Source organism: Dendropsophus ebraccatus, chromosome 5 (assembly GCF_027789765.1).
Source record: "Dendropsophus ebraccatus isolate aDenEbr1 chromosome 5, aDenEbr1.pat, whole genome shotgun sequence".
NCBI lineage: Eukaryota > Metazoa > Chordata > Amphibia > Anura > Hylidae > Dendropsophus > Dendropsophus ebraccatus.
In genome coordinates, this window is record NC_091458.1 from 136,116,020 (window position 1) to 136,135,377 (window position 19,358).

The 19,358-nt window shown below is 40.5% G+C and overlaps 1 protein-coding gene and 1 pseudogene across 1 annotated transcript; both read right to left on the minus strand.

Moving 5' to 3' along the window:
• TMEM54 (transmembrane protein 54) lies at nt 1-18,051 on the minus strand. Its single transcript, XM_069971398.1, has 6 exons — nt 17,966-18,051; nt 9,538-9,731; nt 3,610-3,669; nt 3,276-3,464; nt 2,445-2,573; nt 1-100 (listed from the first exon to the last, which is right to left on the minus strand). The coding sequence occupies exons 1-6, from the start codon at nt 17,976-17,978 to the stop codon at nt 20-22; spliced, it is 666 nt and encodes a 221-aa protein (XP_069827499.1). The 5' UTR covers nt 17,979-18,051; the 3' UTR covers nt 1-19.
• Nucleotides 8,459-8,525, minus strand: LOC138794317 (U2 spliceosomal RNA; annotated as a pseudogene).
• Nucleotides 18,052-19,358: the final 1,307 nt, after the last annotated feature.

Consider the following 19,358-nt stretch of genomic DNA (forward strand, 5'->3'; position numbering starts at 1 on the left):
TCGGTCAGTTCTTGTATCTTCAAAGCCAGTCACTATTGCCATCAAGCATTTCTTCCTCTGATCTTACTCTTCTTTCTTCTAGTGGTATCTGTATTCTGACCTTAAAAAAAAATGTATATTTTTAGAAGACAATAAACATTCTTAAAGAGACTCTCCAGTATATATATAAATAAAAAAAACCTTTGTGTATGAAACCATTAAAAAAAAATGATGAGATCCTTGTGATGTCATATGGTTCTGTCATTGCTTGCATACTGTATCAGTCCGACTGGACGCTGTGGGTACCTAAGGCTGAGTTCACACTACATTTTTTTTCATCAGTTTTTGCGAAAAATGGATGGAAAAACTGATGCATTTGTGTGCATCCGTTTTGATCCATTTGTCCATTGTAAAAAAAAAAAGATCAAAACGCATCTATTTTTTTTTTTAACATACACAAAAATGTGGTTGACCATGTTTTTGTATATGTTAAAAAAATGTTTTTATGCGTTTTTTTCTTTATTATTATAATAGAAGTCAATGGAAAAACTGATGCACACAAATCCATCTGTTTTTTTCAGAGAAAAAAAAAAACTAAACTGATTGCAAAAACATAGTGTGAACCCAGCCTAATTGTGCCCAGTTAAATACAATTGGAGAGAACTAGTACATGACAAAGGTAAATTACATAAGTGATGTCATTATTGGGCTGAATGTAGTTTACTAGCAACTATATTTGGTTTCCCAGGCACGTTCTTTTTTTTTTTTTTTTTCCGTGGTACTTGAAGGTGTAGTACAGTGGTTTCCAACTCTCAGTACTACATCTGTTGCAAAATTATAATTCCAACCATGCCTGGACAATGAAAGTTAGATTTTTTTTTTTTTTTAATTCAAGAAAATATAACTTATTTAGCTACTAAAAAAAAAAAAATCTAAATTACTCCCATCCCTTTACTCATGGGTGAAGTGTGCAAGGCTGAATCTCATTGGAGATTTGAAAAATTTTAACCTGAAAAACTTTTGTTTAAAGGTTTACTGTGATAAAGAAATCTAAGATGAGATATGTAGAATATTTTACTCTAATGTTGTTTCTCCAATCTACATGCAGTCTATTCTCAGAAACCAAAGGTTGTAAGGAACTGAACTGCAGGGAAGAGGCTAGCCCAGCGATGGGGAACCACCTGCTCTCCAACTGTTGCAAAACTAAGATTCCCATCTGTCCAGGCAGGATGGGAATTGTAGTTTTGCAACAGCTAGAGGGCCAGAGGTTCCCTATCCCTGGGCTAGCACATAAGAGCTGCAACCATGATGTCAGTGTGTAATGGTCCTTTTAGACTGAACGATTATTGTTCAAATTTGCACGATAACGATCGCATTTGAGCGATAATCGTTCCGTGTAAACACAGCGAACGTTCAAGCGAGGAGCGAGAAATCGTTCATTTTGATCTTTCAACATGTTCTCAAATCGTCGTTTATCGTTCGCAAAAAATTTGCAGGTCGTTCCTTGTAAACAGTCTTTCAACGATTTGACCTATGTGTGAGATAGGCTTAAGCGATCGCAAAACGATTTTTCCATACTATGTATCGTTCCGTTTAAACCCTGATTGTTATATCGTTCATTCAAAATCGTTAATTATGCGATCGGGCGAATTATCGCTCCGTCTAGAAGGACCATAAGGGTCCATTTACACAGGAAGATTAACTGACAGATTATCTGCTGAAGATTTAAAGTCAAAGCCAGAAACAGACTATAAACAGAGATCAGGTCATGAAGTCCATTCCTGGCTTTGGCTTCAAATCTTTGGCTGATAATCTGTCAGATAATCTTTCTGTGTAAATGGGACCTCATGTGTGAACAGCCAATTTGCCTGGTGTGGTTTTAGGGTCATCCAGGGTTACAGAAACATAGTTCCTTTTTTTTTTTTTTTTTCTTTTTTTTTTCTCTTCAAAACAGCGCTTGAGGCCAAGAGTGGCACCATTTCTGAAAGAAAGCAGCTATGACTTTCTAATTCTGGATAATCCCTTTATAATGGTACAAATTGTTTCCAAACAAGAAAAAGTTATAATTAGTATGTGCAAATAATAATAATAATAATAATAATAATAATAATAATAAATCATTATAAATAATTCCTTTACTTATACAGTACAGCTTTACATAGCTTGTCATTGCTCAAATCATTCTTTGTCCTCATTATGGCTCATACCTAATTCCAAGTCCACCTTTGAGTATGTTTTTGGAGTGTGGGGGGAAACCGGTCTACCTAGAGGAAACCCACACAAACTCAAGGAGGACCTATACCAGGGGTAGGGAACCTTGGCTCTTAAAACTACAACTCCCATCATGCCTGGACAGCCAAAGCTAAAGCATTGGCTGTCCAGGCATGATGGAAGTTGTAGTTTTGCAACAGCTGGAGGAACAAAATAAATTTAGAGCATGTGGTTCTCCATAAGAGTTTGCTTACTTTCTTGTTGCTTTTGCGACACAGATGAACATCCATCAGCTGGAGTACTGTAAAGTAGCAGCGGGCACTGAACACCATTTCTGCAGCATCCAGTATTATAGAGATCACCCAGAGACATAACGTTGTACTCTGTAAGATAAAACAGAGGGATCATACAGCAACTATCTGACCGTACATTAGTTTAATTGGGAATTCCATGTAAGGGCTGGGTTCACACATCGTAAGACACTGGTCGTTCTGTGACCCAGCCATGTCACAGAACGACCAGTGTCAGTGAAGATCATCCCGTCCGGTACTGCAGTACTGGCCGAATGATCTTCATTTCTGTTAAATTGGGATGTGGACGCATCCATGTGCGCCCGCATCCCAATTCACCATTGAACACAATGGAAAGTGCGGCCAGAGTGGTACTCTCCATTGTGTGACCTGTCAGGCTTGTGCGGCCGCTATTCAATGAATAGTGCGTGTATACAATCTGGCTGGGATTCCCTCTGACTGCAGCACAGTGTAAGTTTTGTATAAATCACGGCCGTTGTTACAAATCAGCAACAACGACCGTAATTAATACAAAACTTATGTTGTGTGAACATAGCCTAATACTGTACTGCGGAAGAAATATATTGCAATACAGCCATAGAAACATAGAAGATCGTAGTATTTCCCATCTTATCATCTTAGGATAGATATATGTTTATCCCAGGCAGGTTTAAATTCTGATATTGCAGATTTACCAACCACATCTGCTGAAAGTTTGTTCCAAGTATCTACTACTTTTTCAGTAAAATAATATTTTCTAACATTTCTTTTGATTTTTTTTCCCCCTTTACTTACATAGATTCTTGTAGGATCAAAGGGACACTCATGTGCTATCTGTATGAGTTCCAGATTGGTGGTGCCACATGTAGAGAACAGGGTCCGTCCTTCATTGGCCACAGTGATTATAACAGAGACAGTAAGGCCGACTGTACAGGCCGCAGAGATTATTGCATTAATTATGCTGAGGATCACAGCTGCCCAACGCTGCAAGTAAGAGACAATGTCAGTGCGCACGAACACCATTACTGTATGATGTATAATGAAATATTAAACAGGAAAGCCATTTAATCCCATTAATCCTTCATTCGCAACCTCAAATAGTACCCATATGTCACATGTTCTTTCTCACCAGAGAAGTATGCGCCAGATACCGGGAGAGAACGATGGCCACAATTCCACAGGATATGCTCTGAGGAAAGAAGGAACAATATTCATTGTGCGTTATGGCTACAAAATAACTACAATCAGACGTTGTAGATCTATTTCTGTGGTATTGGCTGATGCAAAGTATAGGTGCTAATATGGTTAACTACATATAGATAAATGGCATAAGCTACGCTGACTTTTGTAGTGCTACTGCTTCAGGGTAATCCGGGCAGATTCCGTCGCTTGCCCTCGCTCACGGCCTGTGCCATAGACTCCATTCTATGGTTGGGCGGATTCCGCCGTCCTCTGAAAGAATTGACATGTTCGTCATTTTAGTGGACGGCAGAATCTGCCCGACCATAGAATGGAGTCTATGGTACAGACATAGATGCGAGTGGTGGAATTCACAGGAATTTTTCTGCACGGATTCCTCAGTGTGAACCCACCCTTATAGTAACTGTTGAGTGATCGCTGCAGTCTGGATTTGAACTGTAGCTAATGCTTGATAGTTATAAGTCAGTCACTAGTTACTAAAGATCACACTGTAGTCTTATTACGGTGCTCCTACACAGCGCTGTTTTGTGGTGCAGTTTTGAAGCCAAAGCCAGGTGTGGATCATAATGAGATAGATATAATAAAGACCAGATGTACTTCTACTCCACATGCCAGCTACTCCTTATACTCCACATGGAGTGAATGGGGAAAAAATAAAAAGTGGAAGTGGTATCTGTTCTTTATTATATCTAATTCACTATGATCCACACCAAAATTTGGCTTCAAAACTGCTCTGTATAGGAGCACCCTAAAGGCATTACCCGGCATAAGAAAATTGAATTTAAATAAAACCCCAAGACATAACTTTTTAAGATAATGTTATTATATAGCTGGCTTCACCGCTGACAGAGAATAAAACAATAAAATGTGTATTGTCTACACCTGCCTGGCTCCTCCATCTTTTTTGTAGACAATGCATCATTAAAGGGAAACTTAATCTGCTGATAAGCCCCTATAGGGCTGAGGATGAAGGTAAGTTTCTTCCCTTCATCCTTGGTGCTGTTTTGGAAATATTAGCAGTTTATTTAATATACTAATGAAGGGCTTTGGTGCACTGGGGACAGGGATGGCCTGCCCCTTCTAATGAATACAAATTAGGAAGGGTGGATCGTTAGCCCCGCCCCCAGTGAACAAAACCTTATTAGAAGTGCTTCTCAATTCCAGTCCTCGGGCCTCACCAACAGATCATGTTTTGTGGATTAATTCTTAGTATTTCACAGGTGATATAATTATACTCAGTGCATCAGGTATTATCACAGGTCTTTTTTGTATGGGATATCCTCAAAACATGACCTGTTGGTGAGGCCTGAGGACTGGAATTGAGAAGCACTGCTCTACAGTTTCCATAATCTGCTGTGAAAAAAATCTAGTTTAGGGAATAGCTATAAGAAAGCCTGTAAGCTGCTCTTCCTGTACTGATACAATGGAATTGCTGAGTGCTGGAGGAGAAGGGGAGCCCTGTGCTCCTCGTCCTGACAATCAGCACTTCCTGTGTAATGCAAAGCAGTATTATTGGCTCTCCCTGCATTACACAGTATCCAGACCGGACCAGAGGAGGTCAAAGCACTGGGGCAGAGCAGGAGCCAGGTGTGTCAGCATTACCAAGTGGGGGCAGATTAATATGGGCTGTGCAGGTGCAATGTAGCCTCGAGCAAATAAGCCGGGACTGGTCAGTGTGCCTGCACCACTTCAGGGCACAACAGCACATGCGCTGGATTCTATCTGCGCCGAAGATGATAATCCTGTCCAGGGAAGGGGGGGTTGCTTTAGCAAAGGAGGGTGGAGAGGAAGACCCAAGAGGTGGCCATACACTACTGTTTGGGCACACAGCAGGGCTAAGAAGGGAAGGAAGGCCATTTTAATGCTGGTTTTGTCACTAGAGATCCGCACCCCATAAATGTAGGCATCACCTGATGTATCAGGGACTTGTTCACAGAAATGCAGCTCTTGGGGGTATATGCTTGAGCAAACTTGGCACTAAAATCATTTATGTTTAGCAGTGCTGAGCAGACCTGTCAAACCTGGTTCATGTTAAGCAAAGTTATCCGAACCTAAACGCTTGGCATTGGGTTCCTGGTGGTTGAAGAAGTTTAAAGCCACCCTAGGGAGTGCTGGGAAAAAAGGCTGTATCTTATGTGGATCATTATCCCCATATTATCATACAGTATTTTTATCATGACTATTCTTTTCCCTTATACATTGTTATCTGTTTGGTATGATGAAATATCTTCATTTAGTGCCCTAGGTTTGGATGTTACACCCAACCCCAGAGCAGGTCTGTTTTCAATGCTACCATTGTTAAAGTCTATAACATACCTAATTTATGAGACTGAGTAATAAAACTACTTCAAATATTACTAACACCTTGAGTGGCTCCTATTTATATTAGTCACTCAGGCGACATCTTAGAGATTCTGGATGTCATTCATGGCGTTAGCCGGATATTCTATTAGAAATCTATTGTTAGTAAGAGGAAACACTGTATCCCATTTCCCAACTTGAGTGATTTAAGCAGCATTATAACTCCAAGGTTTTACAGCTTGGATAATTCTCACTGTAATTCTGAATGGGTTATTACTATTTGCTACTAATGATTATTAAATCCAAAAGTGTTCTGATAATTGAGTAAAAGAGACAAACAATGTCACCAATGTGCTACAACACGCTAGAACGGCTCATATCATGTCACATTAATGTCAACTCTTCAGTGCATTGTTACCACACTTATTAATAGAGTTGTGCCTGTTTCTTGGCTCAATAAAAGGCCACAGATCTAGGCACATACTATACAGTGGTACCTTGGTTTAAGAGTAACTTGGTTTAACAGCGTTTTGGTTTGAAGAGCTCACAGTTTTTCAAAATTGTGACTTGGTTTAAGAGCATTGCTTTGGTTTAAGAGCTCCCTGTACTGGGTATGAGGGGGAGTGGAGGAGGGGCATGGTCTGAACAGCAGGGTCTACAGCACTGTACTCTGAGCCAGGAAGTCTCCCTCACCTTCCAAATCATAGCAGATCCAGTTCAGGCTGGGGCTTACATCAGGGGACAGGACTGTGGAGGTGATCTATTCATAGCTGTAACCCCTCTCTCCCCAGACAGAGAGTGCTGCATGTATGTGCCCACATATGTTCTGCTCATTCCTTCATGCTCCCTGCAGTCTCTGTCCGCCCTTGTGTTTCCCATCCTCTCCATTACTGTACAGTAATTTATCACACATTCTGCTGTTTCTGAATGTTTGTTTCATCTGTTTTACATGTTATTCAGAATAATAAATAATTATTTTTGGGGTGTGGAACCAATTATCTGCATTTCAATGATTTCTTATGGGAAATTTTGCTTTGGTTTAAGAGTAGATGTGGATTACAAGCACGGTCCCGAAACTAATTATGCTCGTAATCCAAGGCACCGTTGTATTTGTAAAAAAAAAAAAATTACAAAAGGGTGTGTTCACTGGGAGTGGGCATGGAATCCAACTTTAAGGATGGGTTTACACATACCGAATCGCTTCGGATTTTGAATAGGTTTACATACTTGCAGCGGATTGTTTTATCTGCTGCGAGTATGTAATGCACTACCCCCCAACCCACTGCAGCCTAGTGAATACTTTACCCGTATGCGCTCCGACCTGCTTCTATGGCTTCCGGCTCCCTGACGTCCCGCTGTACCCACTGATTGGCTTAGCGGGACGTCAAGAAGCTAGGAGCTACAGAAGCAGGCTGGAGCACGGACGGGTAAAAGTATTTACCGGGCCGCGGCGGTTTAAGTGGGATGGCGCTTTACATACTCGCAGCAGAAAGAAAATTCCTCTGCTAGTATGTAAACCTATTCAAAAAGGAAAAAGTACAGGTAAAGGATAAGTAATTGCAGGTGGGGGCACGTCTCACCAAACTGGGCCCCGGAAGGTCATAAATCCAAAAGAAAGAGAGAAGACATCACTTCCATAGTCATCTGATGTGGTATTAAATTTGGAAGCTTTTTTGGAAGTGCTGTCTTCTCTCCTTGTTTTAAAGGAGTTTTCAAATTTGAGGCAACGTGCTCTCATCACCCGAGTGCTACTAAAAAAGTGTAGCGTGCCACACAAAAAAGTGCACTAGGATGCGGTCTATCGCAAGCCCACTCTTAAAAGAGATTGGCCCCCAACACACCTAATTCCCTTCCGGGCCAAAAGGCACCTGCAAAGGTCCAGGACAAATGTCCTCTTTCAGACGAGGCCAAGAGCAGACCGGTAAAACAACTACAGCTCGTACCTGAGCGTAACCCAGGCCCTCACCGTTCGTCATTTCAATCAAAAGGTGGTCACTCCCGAAGGAGAACCGGGGGTGCAGGGAGGCAAGGAGCACAGATGGCCACACATGCCTCCCCTAGACCTCCCAGGGGTCCCCAAAAGGTGACCGCAACCCGAAGAATCCTAGTGACAAAACAAACGTGGAAAGTGAACACACAGTGACAAAAAGAATAAATAAATCAGATGTGTGCTGTGTAAAACAGCCCGGACATCTGGCCGGATCTATAAAAATTCCTCGTAATTTTCACAGAGCCAGAGGCCGGAAAACTAGAGGTGAGTGCTCAAAGGGGTGTGAATGTGAAGTGCGTGCAAAGTGCCATTCCTCAGTTGGGGTCCCACACCCAGTGAGTTCAGGCACCCTGGGGTCACCACTCCCAGGGCACTTCTGCACCTCGACTCTCAACCCCCTCGAAACCTCATGGCCAGATCCAGACGGACATGGTCTACTAGGAAGGCTGCTCAGGCCGCACAGCCGACCGTTCTACCCATGCCATCTGTGTGGTTCTCTGCTCACTTAAGAACAGATACTACACTTGATCTTGGCCAAAAGGCCGAAAAGCGAAGGTCATAAATCCAAAAGAAAGAGAGAAGACATCACTTCCATAGTCATCTGATGTGGTATTAAATTTGGAAGCTTTTTTGGAAGTGCTGTCTTCTCTCCTTGTTTTAAAGGAGTTATCCAGCACTACAAAAACATGGCCACTTTCTTCCAGAGACAGCACCCCTATTGTCTCCAGTTTGGGCAGAGTGTTTTCTCTGAAAGAAAGTGGCCATGTTTTTGTAGCACTGGGTAACCCCTTTAAACCTATTCAAAATAGTACTAGTAGTAGTAGTAGTAGTAGTAAGTAGTAGTAGTAATAGTACCGGGAATCGCTGCGTGAAATCTGCTACAATCCGGTACATGTGAACCCACCAGATTTATCCAGGTCGGCTCATAGCAAACATAGATTCCATTTTCTGACTTTAAAACAGGACGACATTTGCCAATTTTATTAGGAAGTGTGAACATTTAAATAATTTTGGTCCAATTGTTGTTTTTTTTTTGTTTGTTTTTTTTGGGAGGGGGGGGGGTAGCTGTTGTATAATCCTAGTTGTATAAATGCTAGTCATTGTATTTTAAGAATTTTTGATGATGATTTTTCTAGTTTTCTATCTCACTTTCTATATTCTAAAATAATTCTGCAGTTTTTATTCTCACCACTAGGTCTAAAATTAGGCAGAGACTTCCTATTGTGATGAAAAGGAGGCTGTTGTAAAGTGATCTGTACAGCATTACAGCGACAGGTGACACCAGTAGATGACAAATGTGATAACGGACGTTATTTGTATTAAAAAAAAAAATGTTGTGGGAACATAGCCAATCAGTGCATGCTTGTATGCTCTTCTTGCAGCTGCTTGCTGGTCATTCTATTCTGCTATACTATAAGATATGGGGGTGTCTGTATACTGGGAACCACACTTAGGACCCTGAAAAGGGTCCCTAATATAACTGCTAAAGGAGAAGCCTAATTCTGCAATATGGTATCAGCATCAATACACTAAACCAGCCATTGTAACACGATTCCGCTAACCTACCAGAATTGCAGATGCCACAGCAGTGATGTTTGTTATGGAATACTGTAGTGCTAGACTATCCACCACTTTGGCGACATGTCTCAGGACCAATCCATGGACTATGGCCCCAACTATAAAATTTAGGTGCCCAATCACAATTAGCGCCAAGCCTTGTTTCATCAGAACTTTACCAAACAGGGTTTTATCCAGGGGCTCTGTGGAAAAAGCAAAAAAAATATATGTGAAATAGGAATCATTAGTCTGTATAACATTTTATATGCAGTATATATATTCCTAAAATTATAAAAAAAAATTTATTCTAACTCCATAAAGTGCCCTTTTTCCTCCAAACAGATGCACTGTTACAGAGATATATGCGTTTTTATATCTATGCAAATTAGTAAGTCTGGGGCGCTAAAGGTGGGCTAAGTGCTCCCCCAGTACACTGGTTTTCCTTCCCACCGATGACACGGCTAATGGATATCCATCAGACAGAAGAAGAGACTTCCTATTCCCAGCCTCTAGAGTTCTACTGCACTAGTTTGGAAAAAGAATTTTGGCACAGTTGGATTCAGTGTGGCGGCGGCGATCAGACAGTGCTACAAACTTTCATTGGCCAAGGTTGGTGATAGATTTACTTTAAAACTTTACCTTACTATGACAGACTGGCAATCTAAGGGCCCTATTCTACCGAACGATTATCGTTCAGATTATCGTTAAATCGTTTGAATCTAAACGATAATCGTTCGGTTGAAATGCAGTTAACGTTAACGACCGAACGAGAAATCGTTGATCGCTTTATAAGACCTGAACCTATTTTTATCGTTGCTTGTTCACAAATCGTTCGCATTGAATAAGACATCGTTCGGTCGTTCACAATAGATAAGAACGCAATAGCGAAGAAATAGCGATCGCATTTACGATCATAAGTAACGATTATCGTTCTATGGAAATGAGTGAACGTTTTCAGGTCTTTCGCAATAGCGGTCGTTTGAGATCGTTAATCGTTAACGATTATACAAACGATAATTGTCCGGTGGAATAGGGCCCTAAGAGTTGATGTCCACAATTATAGGCCTTCCAGGTGGTTTCAGTAAGTAATATTATATTGGAGTGGCTGGTTAGGTGATAGGTAGTCTCTTTCTTGGTTTGTAAGCACTTTGGAGGAACATCCCTTCTTAATAAGGCTATTGTATTTGGATAGATACTACATCATGGGGTTGTATGTTAGTCAGCGTTGGATAATCCCCTTGGTTTAGGATCACTATACTTCTGCCTTTTTTGTCAAATTCTGATGATGCTATACTGTAGTTCTGAAAGTATCAATGAAGTTTCCCTTGGCAGTGGGACAAAAGGAGAGTCCTGTTTCTAGTATTGGTAGTTCAGTGTATATTTGTATATTACGGTATCCAGCTGCTCCGGCACACTATTTAGTTCTGGGTTAGGCTTGTTTGGTTTCTCTTGTCTCTTTTGTTTTCCTCCTCTGCAATATCTGTTTCATCATTCATACAATGATCTGGATTTGATCTGTTATTTGTATGTGTATTGTGTATTACTTGTTTGTACCTCTGACCCTGCTTTTCTTTGGTGCCCATCTGGTGTGTACTCACTTTTGTTTGGACATTAATGACTGTGTTGAGTTATTTTAAAGGAACCCCAAATATACATTGTTACCCTCCTGGCTATGTTGAAAAAAAAAGAAAGTTATAGCTCTTAGAATGTGATGGTTAGGGCAATAAGGGCCAGTTCACACAGAGTAAAACTGGTGGAATCCGCCAGCCTCCGTGTCAACACAGGCAGTCTATGGGAGAGCATGTCTGTCATTTTTTCCAAGCGGAGAGAGGAGGTGCGCGAGCTGTCCCACAGACTGCCTATATTACATAGTTACATAGTTAATACGGTTGAAAAAAGACACATGTCCATCAAGTTCTACCAAGGAGGGGATGGATACAGGGAAGGGGGAGGGGTGATAGGTTCTATACATATGCATCTATATTATTTTGGTCTAAGAACTTGTCTAGGCCTGTTTTGAAGCCCTCTACTATTTTTGCTGTGACCAGATCCTGTGGTAAGACTGTTCCACAGATTCACAGTTCTCATGGTAAAGACGGCTTGTCGCCTCCGGAGATTGAACCTTTGTTGTCCTTTAAGGGGGTTTTACCTGGAAGATCCTTTCCCCATATTTCTGGTAGGGGCCATTTATATATTTAAATAAATTAATCATATCTCCCCTTAAACGTCTCTTCTCCAGACTAAACAAATGTAATATTGACTTGGAGGATGGCGGGATTACGCCAGTTTTACTCAATGTGAACAGGCCCTAAGGGATAAATTGATGATGATGATAATTATTATAGTAAAAATTAATAATGAGAATACTGATCTCAATTTACACAACAGAGCTGACAAGTGAGCTGTAAAACAGCAAGAAATCTCAGCTTATTATCTTTGCTCTAGTGGACTGTGCGAGAACCCGATTTTCTAATGTTTAATTTTACATAAATTATACACTGTTACATTTCTCTGCTTGATTAGACTCAAATACTTAAGATACTCATAATTTTTTTTAAGTTGATTAATGGACCAACACTGCTGCCATCGAAACTACAGCCATCGAAACTGAAATCAGTCCACTTTCTTAGCCAAGTGAGTAATAAATCTTTGTTATGCAATGATACATTCTGCTAATCTCCAATATTACTATATGATTTGGAAGATATGCTGTTAAAGGAGAAAAGAAGTCTGGCGTTATCTAAATGCTTTCAGCCGGCAGGGGGGGCATTGGTTACAAGTAACAATTTACCTCTCCCCATGCCCGTGGTGAGCGGCTGCGGGACCCCTGCTGGGCTCCGGAATCTCTGGGGTGTCCACGTCACAACCCAGGTGATGGACTGGCCACTCAGCCAGTCAGTGACTGTGGTGGGACGCCGCTCCAGTCAATGATTAGCTGAGCAGCCAGTGCATCACCCGGGACAAGCATTTGACTGTGACGTCATCACAACATCCGGCGGGGGTCACAAGGCCGAGCCCGCTGCTCACCACCCTCCCCCTGCAGGCTGCCGGCTTTTAGAAAACACCAGACTTCTCCTTTAAGAAATTAGGCCAAGATCTTTGGCTGGTGTGAATAAAGGCTAAATTTGGGTTCTATTAGAGAGAGCGATTTTTTTTGTTTTTGCTGACTAACATAAATAATCACACACAAGCGCTTTTGGGAACAACCTGAAATCACTCACCATAATACCCAGAACGATAGTCGTTAGTTACAATCGTAATTACGATCTTTACTATGATTGTTTACTCCTGATCCCAGCAAATGAACGAACAAAGTGCACATACACCGAAAGATTAGCGACCGATTAACAATGATTTTATGGTCAGCTCAAAAGATACAATCAATGACATATGAACGATTTTTCGACCATTGCCTGCATACACACGGAAAGAGTATCATTTAAATTTGAACGCAATATCGATTTTCCGCACTATAATTGCCCCGTGTAATAGGGCCCTTAGTTGTCACTCCCAGCTTTCTCAGATACAGATATAACTCTCAGCAGTTTTCACCTCCCAGTAGGGAGCCATACAATGATGGATAATGGTGGGGTTATAGTAGGAGTAAGTAGCACATTCCTTTGCCTCTTGGCTTTGAATTATCTGATTCTCAGTCTATCCCGATACTAACCTCTCCAATAATCCTTTTCTAATGCAGCAGTAAAGTACCCTGAAAGAGCCCATAGAGCCTGACTGTGTCTGTTAATCATGTACACAACCACTGGACGGTTCTATACAAATCCCATATAACAACCATATAATGGCACCCCACTAAGAGCCTGAAACCAAAACTGAAAAGAATTGAGGAGGGGTATTTAGTCTCTATTGCCTTTGCAGGGGTAAAGTTCATATGAATGTAGGGTTGGGGGGGGGGGGGAGTTATATACTGTAAGGTTTCATAGCTGAATAAAGTATTTCTTAAAACAAAAACAAAAAAACATTCATATATAGAGAAATATGTGTGTGCCTTGGATTACGAGCATAATTCCGGGACTGTGCTTGTAACCCAAATCACTCTTAAACCAAAGCCAATTTTCTCATAAGAAATCATTGAAATGTAGACAATTGGTTCCACAACCTATAAATAATGATTTTTTTTTTTATTCTGAATAACATGCAGAACTGGTGAAACAAACAATGAGAAACAGCTGAATATGTGATATTAAAAGTTACTGCACAGTATAGTATCAGCATGTGGTGTATATAGTATGGGCATAAACCTGAAAAAACAGCAGCAGTTTGTAGATACAGAATGGAGGTGCAGATCCTCATAATGCAGTAGTGTAGTACAGCAGACTAGAATAGAAAAGCAGGGTTGCTGTCAGAGGTCTGTGTGGTCACATGACAGCAATGGGGAAGGGTGTGTGTGTTCAGCATGGACCAATCAGGAAGTGAGAATCACAGAGCTGTGCAGGAGGACAGTGACAGAAACTTTTCTATACAGCGGTGTGATTGTCCAAATGTGACTGCAGGCACATGGAGGAATGCAGAAATGTAGAGGATAGGAAACACAAGGGCTGACAGACCTGCCATGATTTGGAAGTTGAGGGAGACTTCTTGGGTCAGAGTAGACCACCCTGTGCAGGCCATGCCCCTCCCTCACTCTCGCTATCACCTAGTACAGGGAGCTCTAAAACCAACGCAATGATCCTAAACCAAGGTACAATTTTGAAAAACTGTGAGCTCTTCTTGCAAAACACTCTTAATCCAAGTTACTCTTAAACCAAGGTACCACTGTGTGTGTGTGTGTGTGTGTGTGTGTGTGTGTGTGTGTGTATGTGTATGTGTGTACATATATATTTGCAGAATTTTTTTTCCGTCACCTCCAAAATTCAGGGATCACAACAATAGGATTTGTGCACCCATCACGTAAGATCACACAAATCAAAACTAAATAAGAACAAAAGAAATTTTGTTTTGTTGTTTTTTCTTTTGGTAAAATTATAGGATACCTTCAATATATCACCTAGTACAATCTCCAAAACAGGCATGGGGAACCTTTGGCCCTCCAGCTATTGCAATTACAATTCCCATGAAGCCTTGAAAGCTCTAAACCATTAAAACCTATACTGCCGAGGCAGACAGATCTGTACCAAGCTGGTCCCAGTTACAGCCACTGGTACTTCTAATAGACATCTGTAACTACTCAGGCCATCATAAAGAAGGAAGGGTTGTGATTTCCTACTTGGCTTATCTTATAGTCAACTGTATAGGAGTTTTGAAAAATGTAAGCAAAAATAAATTATTTATATATAACCTACATCGCTTTTTATACGATTTAATGTACTGTACTTTTTTTTAGGTCATCGCTACGTTTTTATTAGTTTTTTTTTTATGTAACTAAGTCTAATTATAAAGGGAAAAAGGTCATCCCGGTTGTATTAAAAATGTTGAAGAATTAGGCTATGTTCACACACCGTAAAAGTACGGCCGTTGTTACAATCAGCAACAACGGACGTACTTTGTATGCCCATTAACGCCGCATGCTCTTCTATAGGATCCTGGCCGGAGTGTATACACATGGTATACGCTCCGGCCGGGATCCCATACGGCGCCGCAAACAACTGACATGAAAGCTCTGTCAGCTCACAGTGCACAGTGTGCTTTGGGGAGTTCTGATGCGGGTTCTCGGTGATGCGCCCGCATCAGAACACTGCGGCCGGAATGATCTTTTCAGAGACCGGACGTTCTGTGACCCGGCCAGTCCTATACGCCGTGTGAACCTTACCCTGCATCCCTTTGACACTTACCCTAGTACGGGCGTACATAAAATGTCTCTTGGCATACTTTTATGTCACTCATTTTTTAAAATAGTTATTGTTAACCGTGAATGTTACAACTTGAAATGTAGTTGCAGGAATTTATGCCAATCTGCTGTGTGTATGTGATCATACATTAAGGGTCCATTCACAGGTACATTGATTTTTTGGGGGGCCACAAAACCTCCTAAAATCATCGGGATTTGGATTTGCATCCGTTTCTTCCGTTTTTTCCGTAAAATGTGACTAGTACTAGTTGCATAGACTTGATCCGTGTTGTTTACGGATGTCACGAATGTGACATCCGCGACGTCCCATAAACTACTACTAGTAATCCGTACCACAATCACAATCCACACTAAGACATATCCTTTTTTTTGTTACAGAACAAATTACGGATCAAAACTAACGCCGGACTGTGTGAATAGCCCACTATAAATCAATGTGAAGTAAGTTGACCCTTGATTACAGATCCGCAATTACGGACAACTTTATAAGGCCTAAAGATCCATTCACACGTACAGGATCTGCAGCAGATTTAATGTCGCAGATCTGATGCTGTGTTCCCTCATATAGTCACATTGATCTGCTGCATATAGTCAACATCAAATCTGCTGCAGATTCTGTACGTGTGAACGGACCATAGACTAAGCTCCCACTACGGGATCATAGACTGTCTTGTAAGGCCCCGTTCCCACTGAGCAAAACTAGCATGAACATGTTCATTCTTCAGCGCGGACAGAGCAGGAGCGCGCACCTCCCATAGACTCCCATTATGAGCGAAGGCTAACGGGAATTCCGCTAGTTTTGCTCAGTGGGAATGGGGCCTAATATTGACAGTCACAAATTATCATTAGCAATATAAATAATGGAGTGCAGGATTCTGTTGCTGTTACAAATAATCATGATCATCCCGTAGTGGGAACAAAACCTCAAGACGTATTCCCACATTGCAAGCATATCACTTTTTGGCGGCTTTTAAAAGCAAAAATAAAACACAGTGGGGTAGATTTATCAAACTGGTGTAAAGTGAAAGTGTCTCAGTTGCCCCTAGCAACCAATCAGATTCCACCTTTCATTTTCCAAAGAGTTTGTGAGGAATGTAAGGTGGAATCTGGTTGCTAGGGGCAACTGAGTCAGTTTCGCTTTACACCAGTTTGATAAATCTCCCCCAATATGACCACAGGGTATGAAGTGGGAACATAACCTATGAGTATAGGATCAATATACCTGATCCTTTTGATCTCAAGGAACATAAAACCACCCCCAGAAGGGTCTGGCAGCGGCTTCCCCCTCTCCCCAATGGAAACATTGGCTGATACATTTGAACTATACCCTTTTATCTTATGACGCTGATAGCTGAGAGTCAGATAAGTAGGAAACCATTGGTTACCATGCAGTGAACTGTCTGGGGAGGAAGGTAAAGGGTCACACCAACGCTAAATAAACAATCTGTAATCATTAACAAGATCCATTCAAGGTTGTCATGTCAGCCTATGGAATACTGTAGGTGTGTATTATTCAATTGGCTACCACTTTAAACGCATTAATTGATAACTATACAGTACATGAATATATTCTTTACAAAATGCAATGTAAAATTACTTCATCCGATAAACAGGTAAAAATGTAGTTTACTTTTTATAGGGCTATATAGGAACATAGAAGAAAATGGTCAACAGAAAAAAAAATAAATATATATATATATATATAATTTAATATCAAGATATATGTTCAAGATATATGTTCATTGCTGTCCTATAAGGACATTATATAGATATCATATAGAGCTTGGAATTCCTTAGAACAGGGAACTCTACAGAAGTGTCTCTTACACTGTCGGACATGGGCTATGCTTGTATTATATGGACAGCCATTACATATCCTGCTTAACTGCCTGGCAGGCCATTACTTGTCATAGACAACTCTTTTTTTTAAATAAAAGAGCATATCATAAGCTCCTTCAGCCATTATAAGACACTGGCTACAGGAATGGGGAACCTTCGCCCCCCAAATGTTGCAAAACTACAAATCCCATCATGCCTGGACAGCCAAAGCGAAGCTTTGGCTGTCTAGGCATGATGGGAATTGTAGTTTTGCAACAGCTGGAGAGCTGAAGGTTCCCCATCCCTGGTCTACAACAAAACTCAGTAAAGACAGTAAGAAAATTCATAGAGTATATAAACTCTATGGACCCATATCCAGACTATATAGCGTGTACATAGTGTGTCTTTAACTTATAGGACTGTATTATGAGAATATAAGTCTATGGAATTTATTTACAGGCAGCCGCACAGGGTACACTAAGATCAGTATTCCTATCAGATAATACTGGCAGGATCAGACTTGTCTAAAGAAAGTTACAAACCTGGAAATGATAAGAATGACATAAATTCCAGATTTTGTAGAAACAATTCCTTTGTATAAAATATTTAGCAAACCAGGGAAAGTTATAAGTGTCATCAGGTTTTGATATAGGTATATGTATATACTAACATTTCCTGTCTAAAGCTAGACAACCTCTTTAACCGCCTAAAACCAATTTCGAAGCAACATAAACTATAAGGAACATACTCAGGTATTCATTTATATACCACAAACACAAGTTGTATTAGCACAGTGCAAAATCGGTGACTTACTGGGTCCGCACATGGTTGCTTTGTAGTAATGTATCTCCTATGTTCTCTCTCTTTTCCTCCCAGTTCCCTGTTGGTATCTCTCTCCCCCTGGGATCCACCTAGGGGCGGCTCTACCTTTCAACCAGTCTGACTAGTTTAAAACTCCACCTACATTGTGCTTTTGTGTCTGCACAGTATGTGGATCCCCCGCATGACATGCTGCTTGGTGAGATAATATACTGATAGTTAAGCATTGTCATATATATTATGATTGTAATATAAATATATAGGGGAATATATTAGTCAAGTCATTCCAGCTTCTTGGTGTAAAAAAAAAAAAAAAAGTTGCAAATCATGGCACACACTATTTATGCAAAAATATATGTGCCGTCTCTCAGCACCTGCCAGATATAAAAGCGGCAAAAGAAGTAGGCGGGAGATACTGTAGGGTAAATGTACACCTGCTCATAAGAGGTGAAGAATTCTTTTTGCGACTTTAAGACAAACCATTAAAAAAAATAAAAACATTATAAGGCTATTTAACCCTTTTAAGACCAAGCCCAAAATGACCCAGTGGATCGCGCCAATTCTCATTTTTGCGTTTTCGTTTTCTCCTCCTCCCCTTCTAAGAGCTCTAGCACTTTAATATTTTTATCTACAGGGTCATGTAAGGGATTGTCTTTTTCCGGGAATAGGTGTACTATGTAATGGCGTCTTTCAATTTACCATAACATGTATGATGGAACCCCAAAATTATAATTTATCTAAATATAAATTGGTGAAATTGGAAAAAACAATGCAATATGGTAACTTTTTTTTTTTGGGGGGGGGGGGGGGGGGTTCCTGTGATTACGCAATGTACTATATGGTAAAAGTGACATGATACCATTGTTCTATAGGTCAGTCCGAACACAACCATATGCAGGTTTACACAGATTTTCTGTCTTTTTTTTTTTTTTTTTAAATCCTTTTTTTTTCTGCAATTAATTATTAATAAAATGGGCCTATTGTGACGCTTATAACGGTTTTAGCTTTTTACCTACGGGGCTGTATGAGGTGTAATTTTTTGCATCATGATCTCTAGTTTTTATTAATACCATATTTGTGTAGATCGGATGTTTTGATCACTTTTTATTATTATTTTTTTAATTATATATAATGTAACAAAAAAATCGGTAATCCTGGCGCTCTTTCCCTCTTTTACGCCACACGGAATGACAATTGTTATATTTTAATAGCTCGGACAATTACGCACACTACGGTATATTATATGTTTATTTATTTAATTATGTTTAGATGTTTTATTCATCAAATGGGAAAGGGGGGTGATTTTAACTTTTATTGGGGGAGGGCTTTGGGGTATTGTAAAAAACATTTATACTTTTTATTTTTTTACACTTGGGGGACTTTTACA

Excerpts from the sequence above, each read along its gene's own strand:
- TMEM54 (XM_069971398.1), bottom strand. Across the intron at positions 3,670-9,537 it reads CTGTGGCATCTGCAATTCTG|AGCATATCCTGTGGAATTGT; the intron begins GTAGGTTAGCGG and ends TTCTTTCCTCAG. Across the intron at positions 3,465-3,609 it reads ATCTGGCGCATACTTCTCTG|CGTTGGGCAGCTGTGATCCT; the intron begins GTGAGAAAGAAC and ends TCTTACTTGCAG.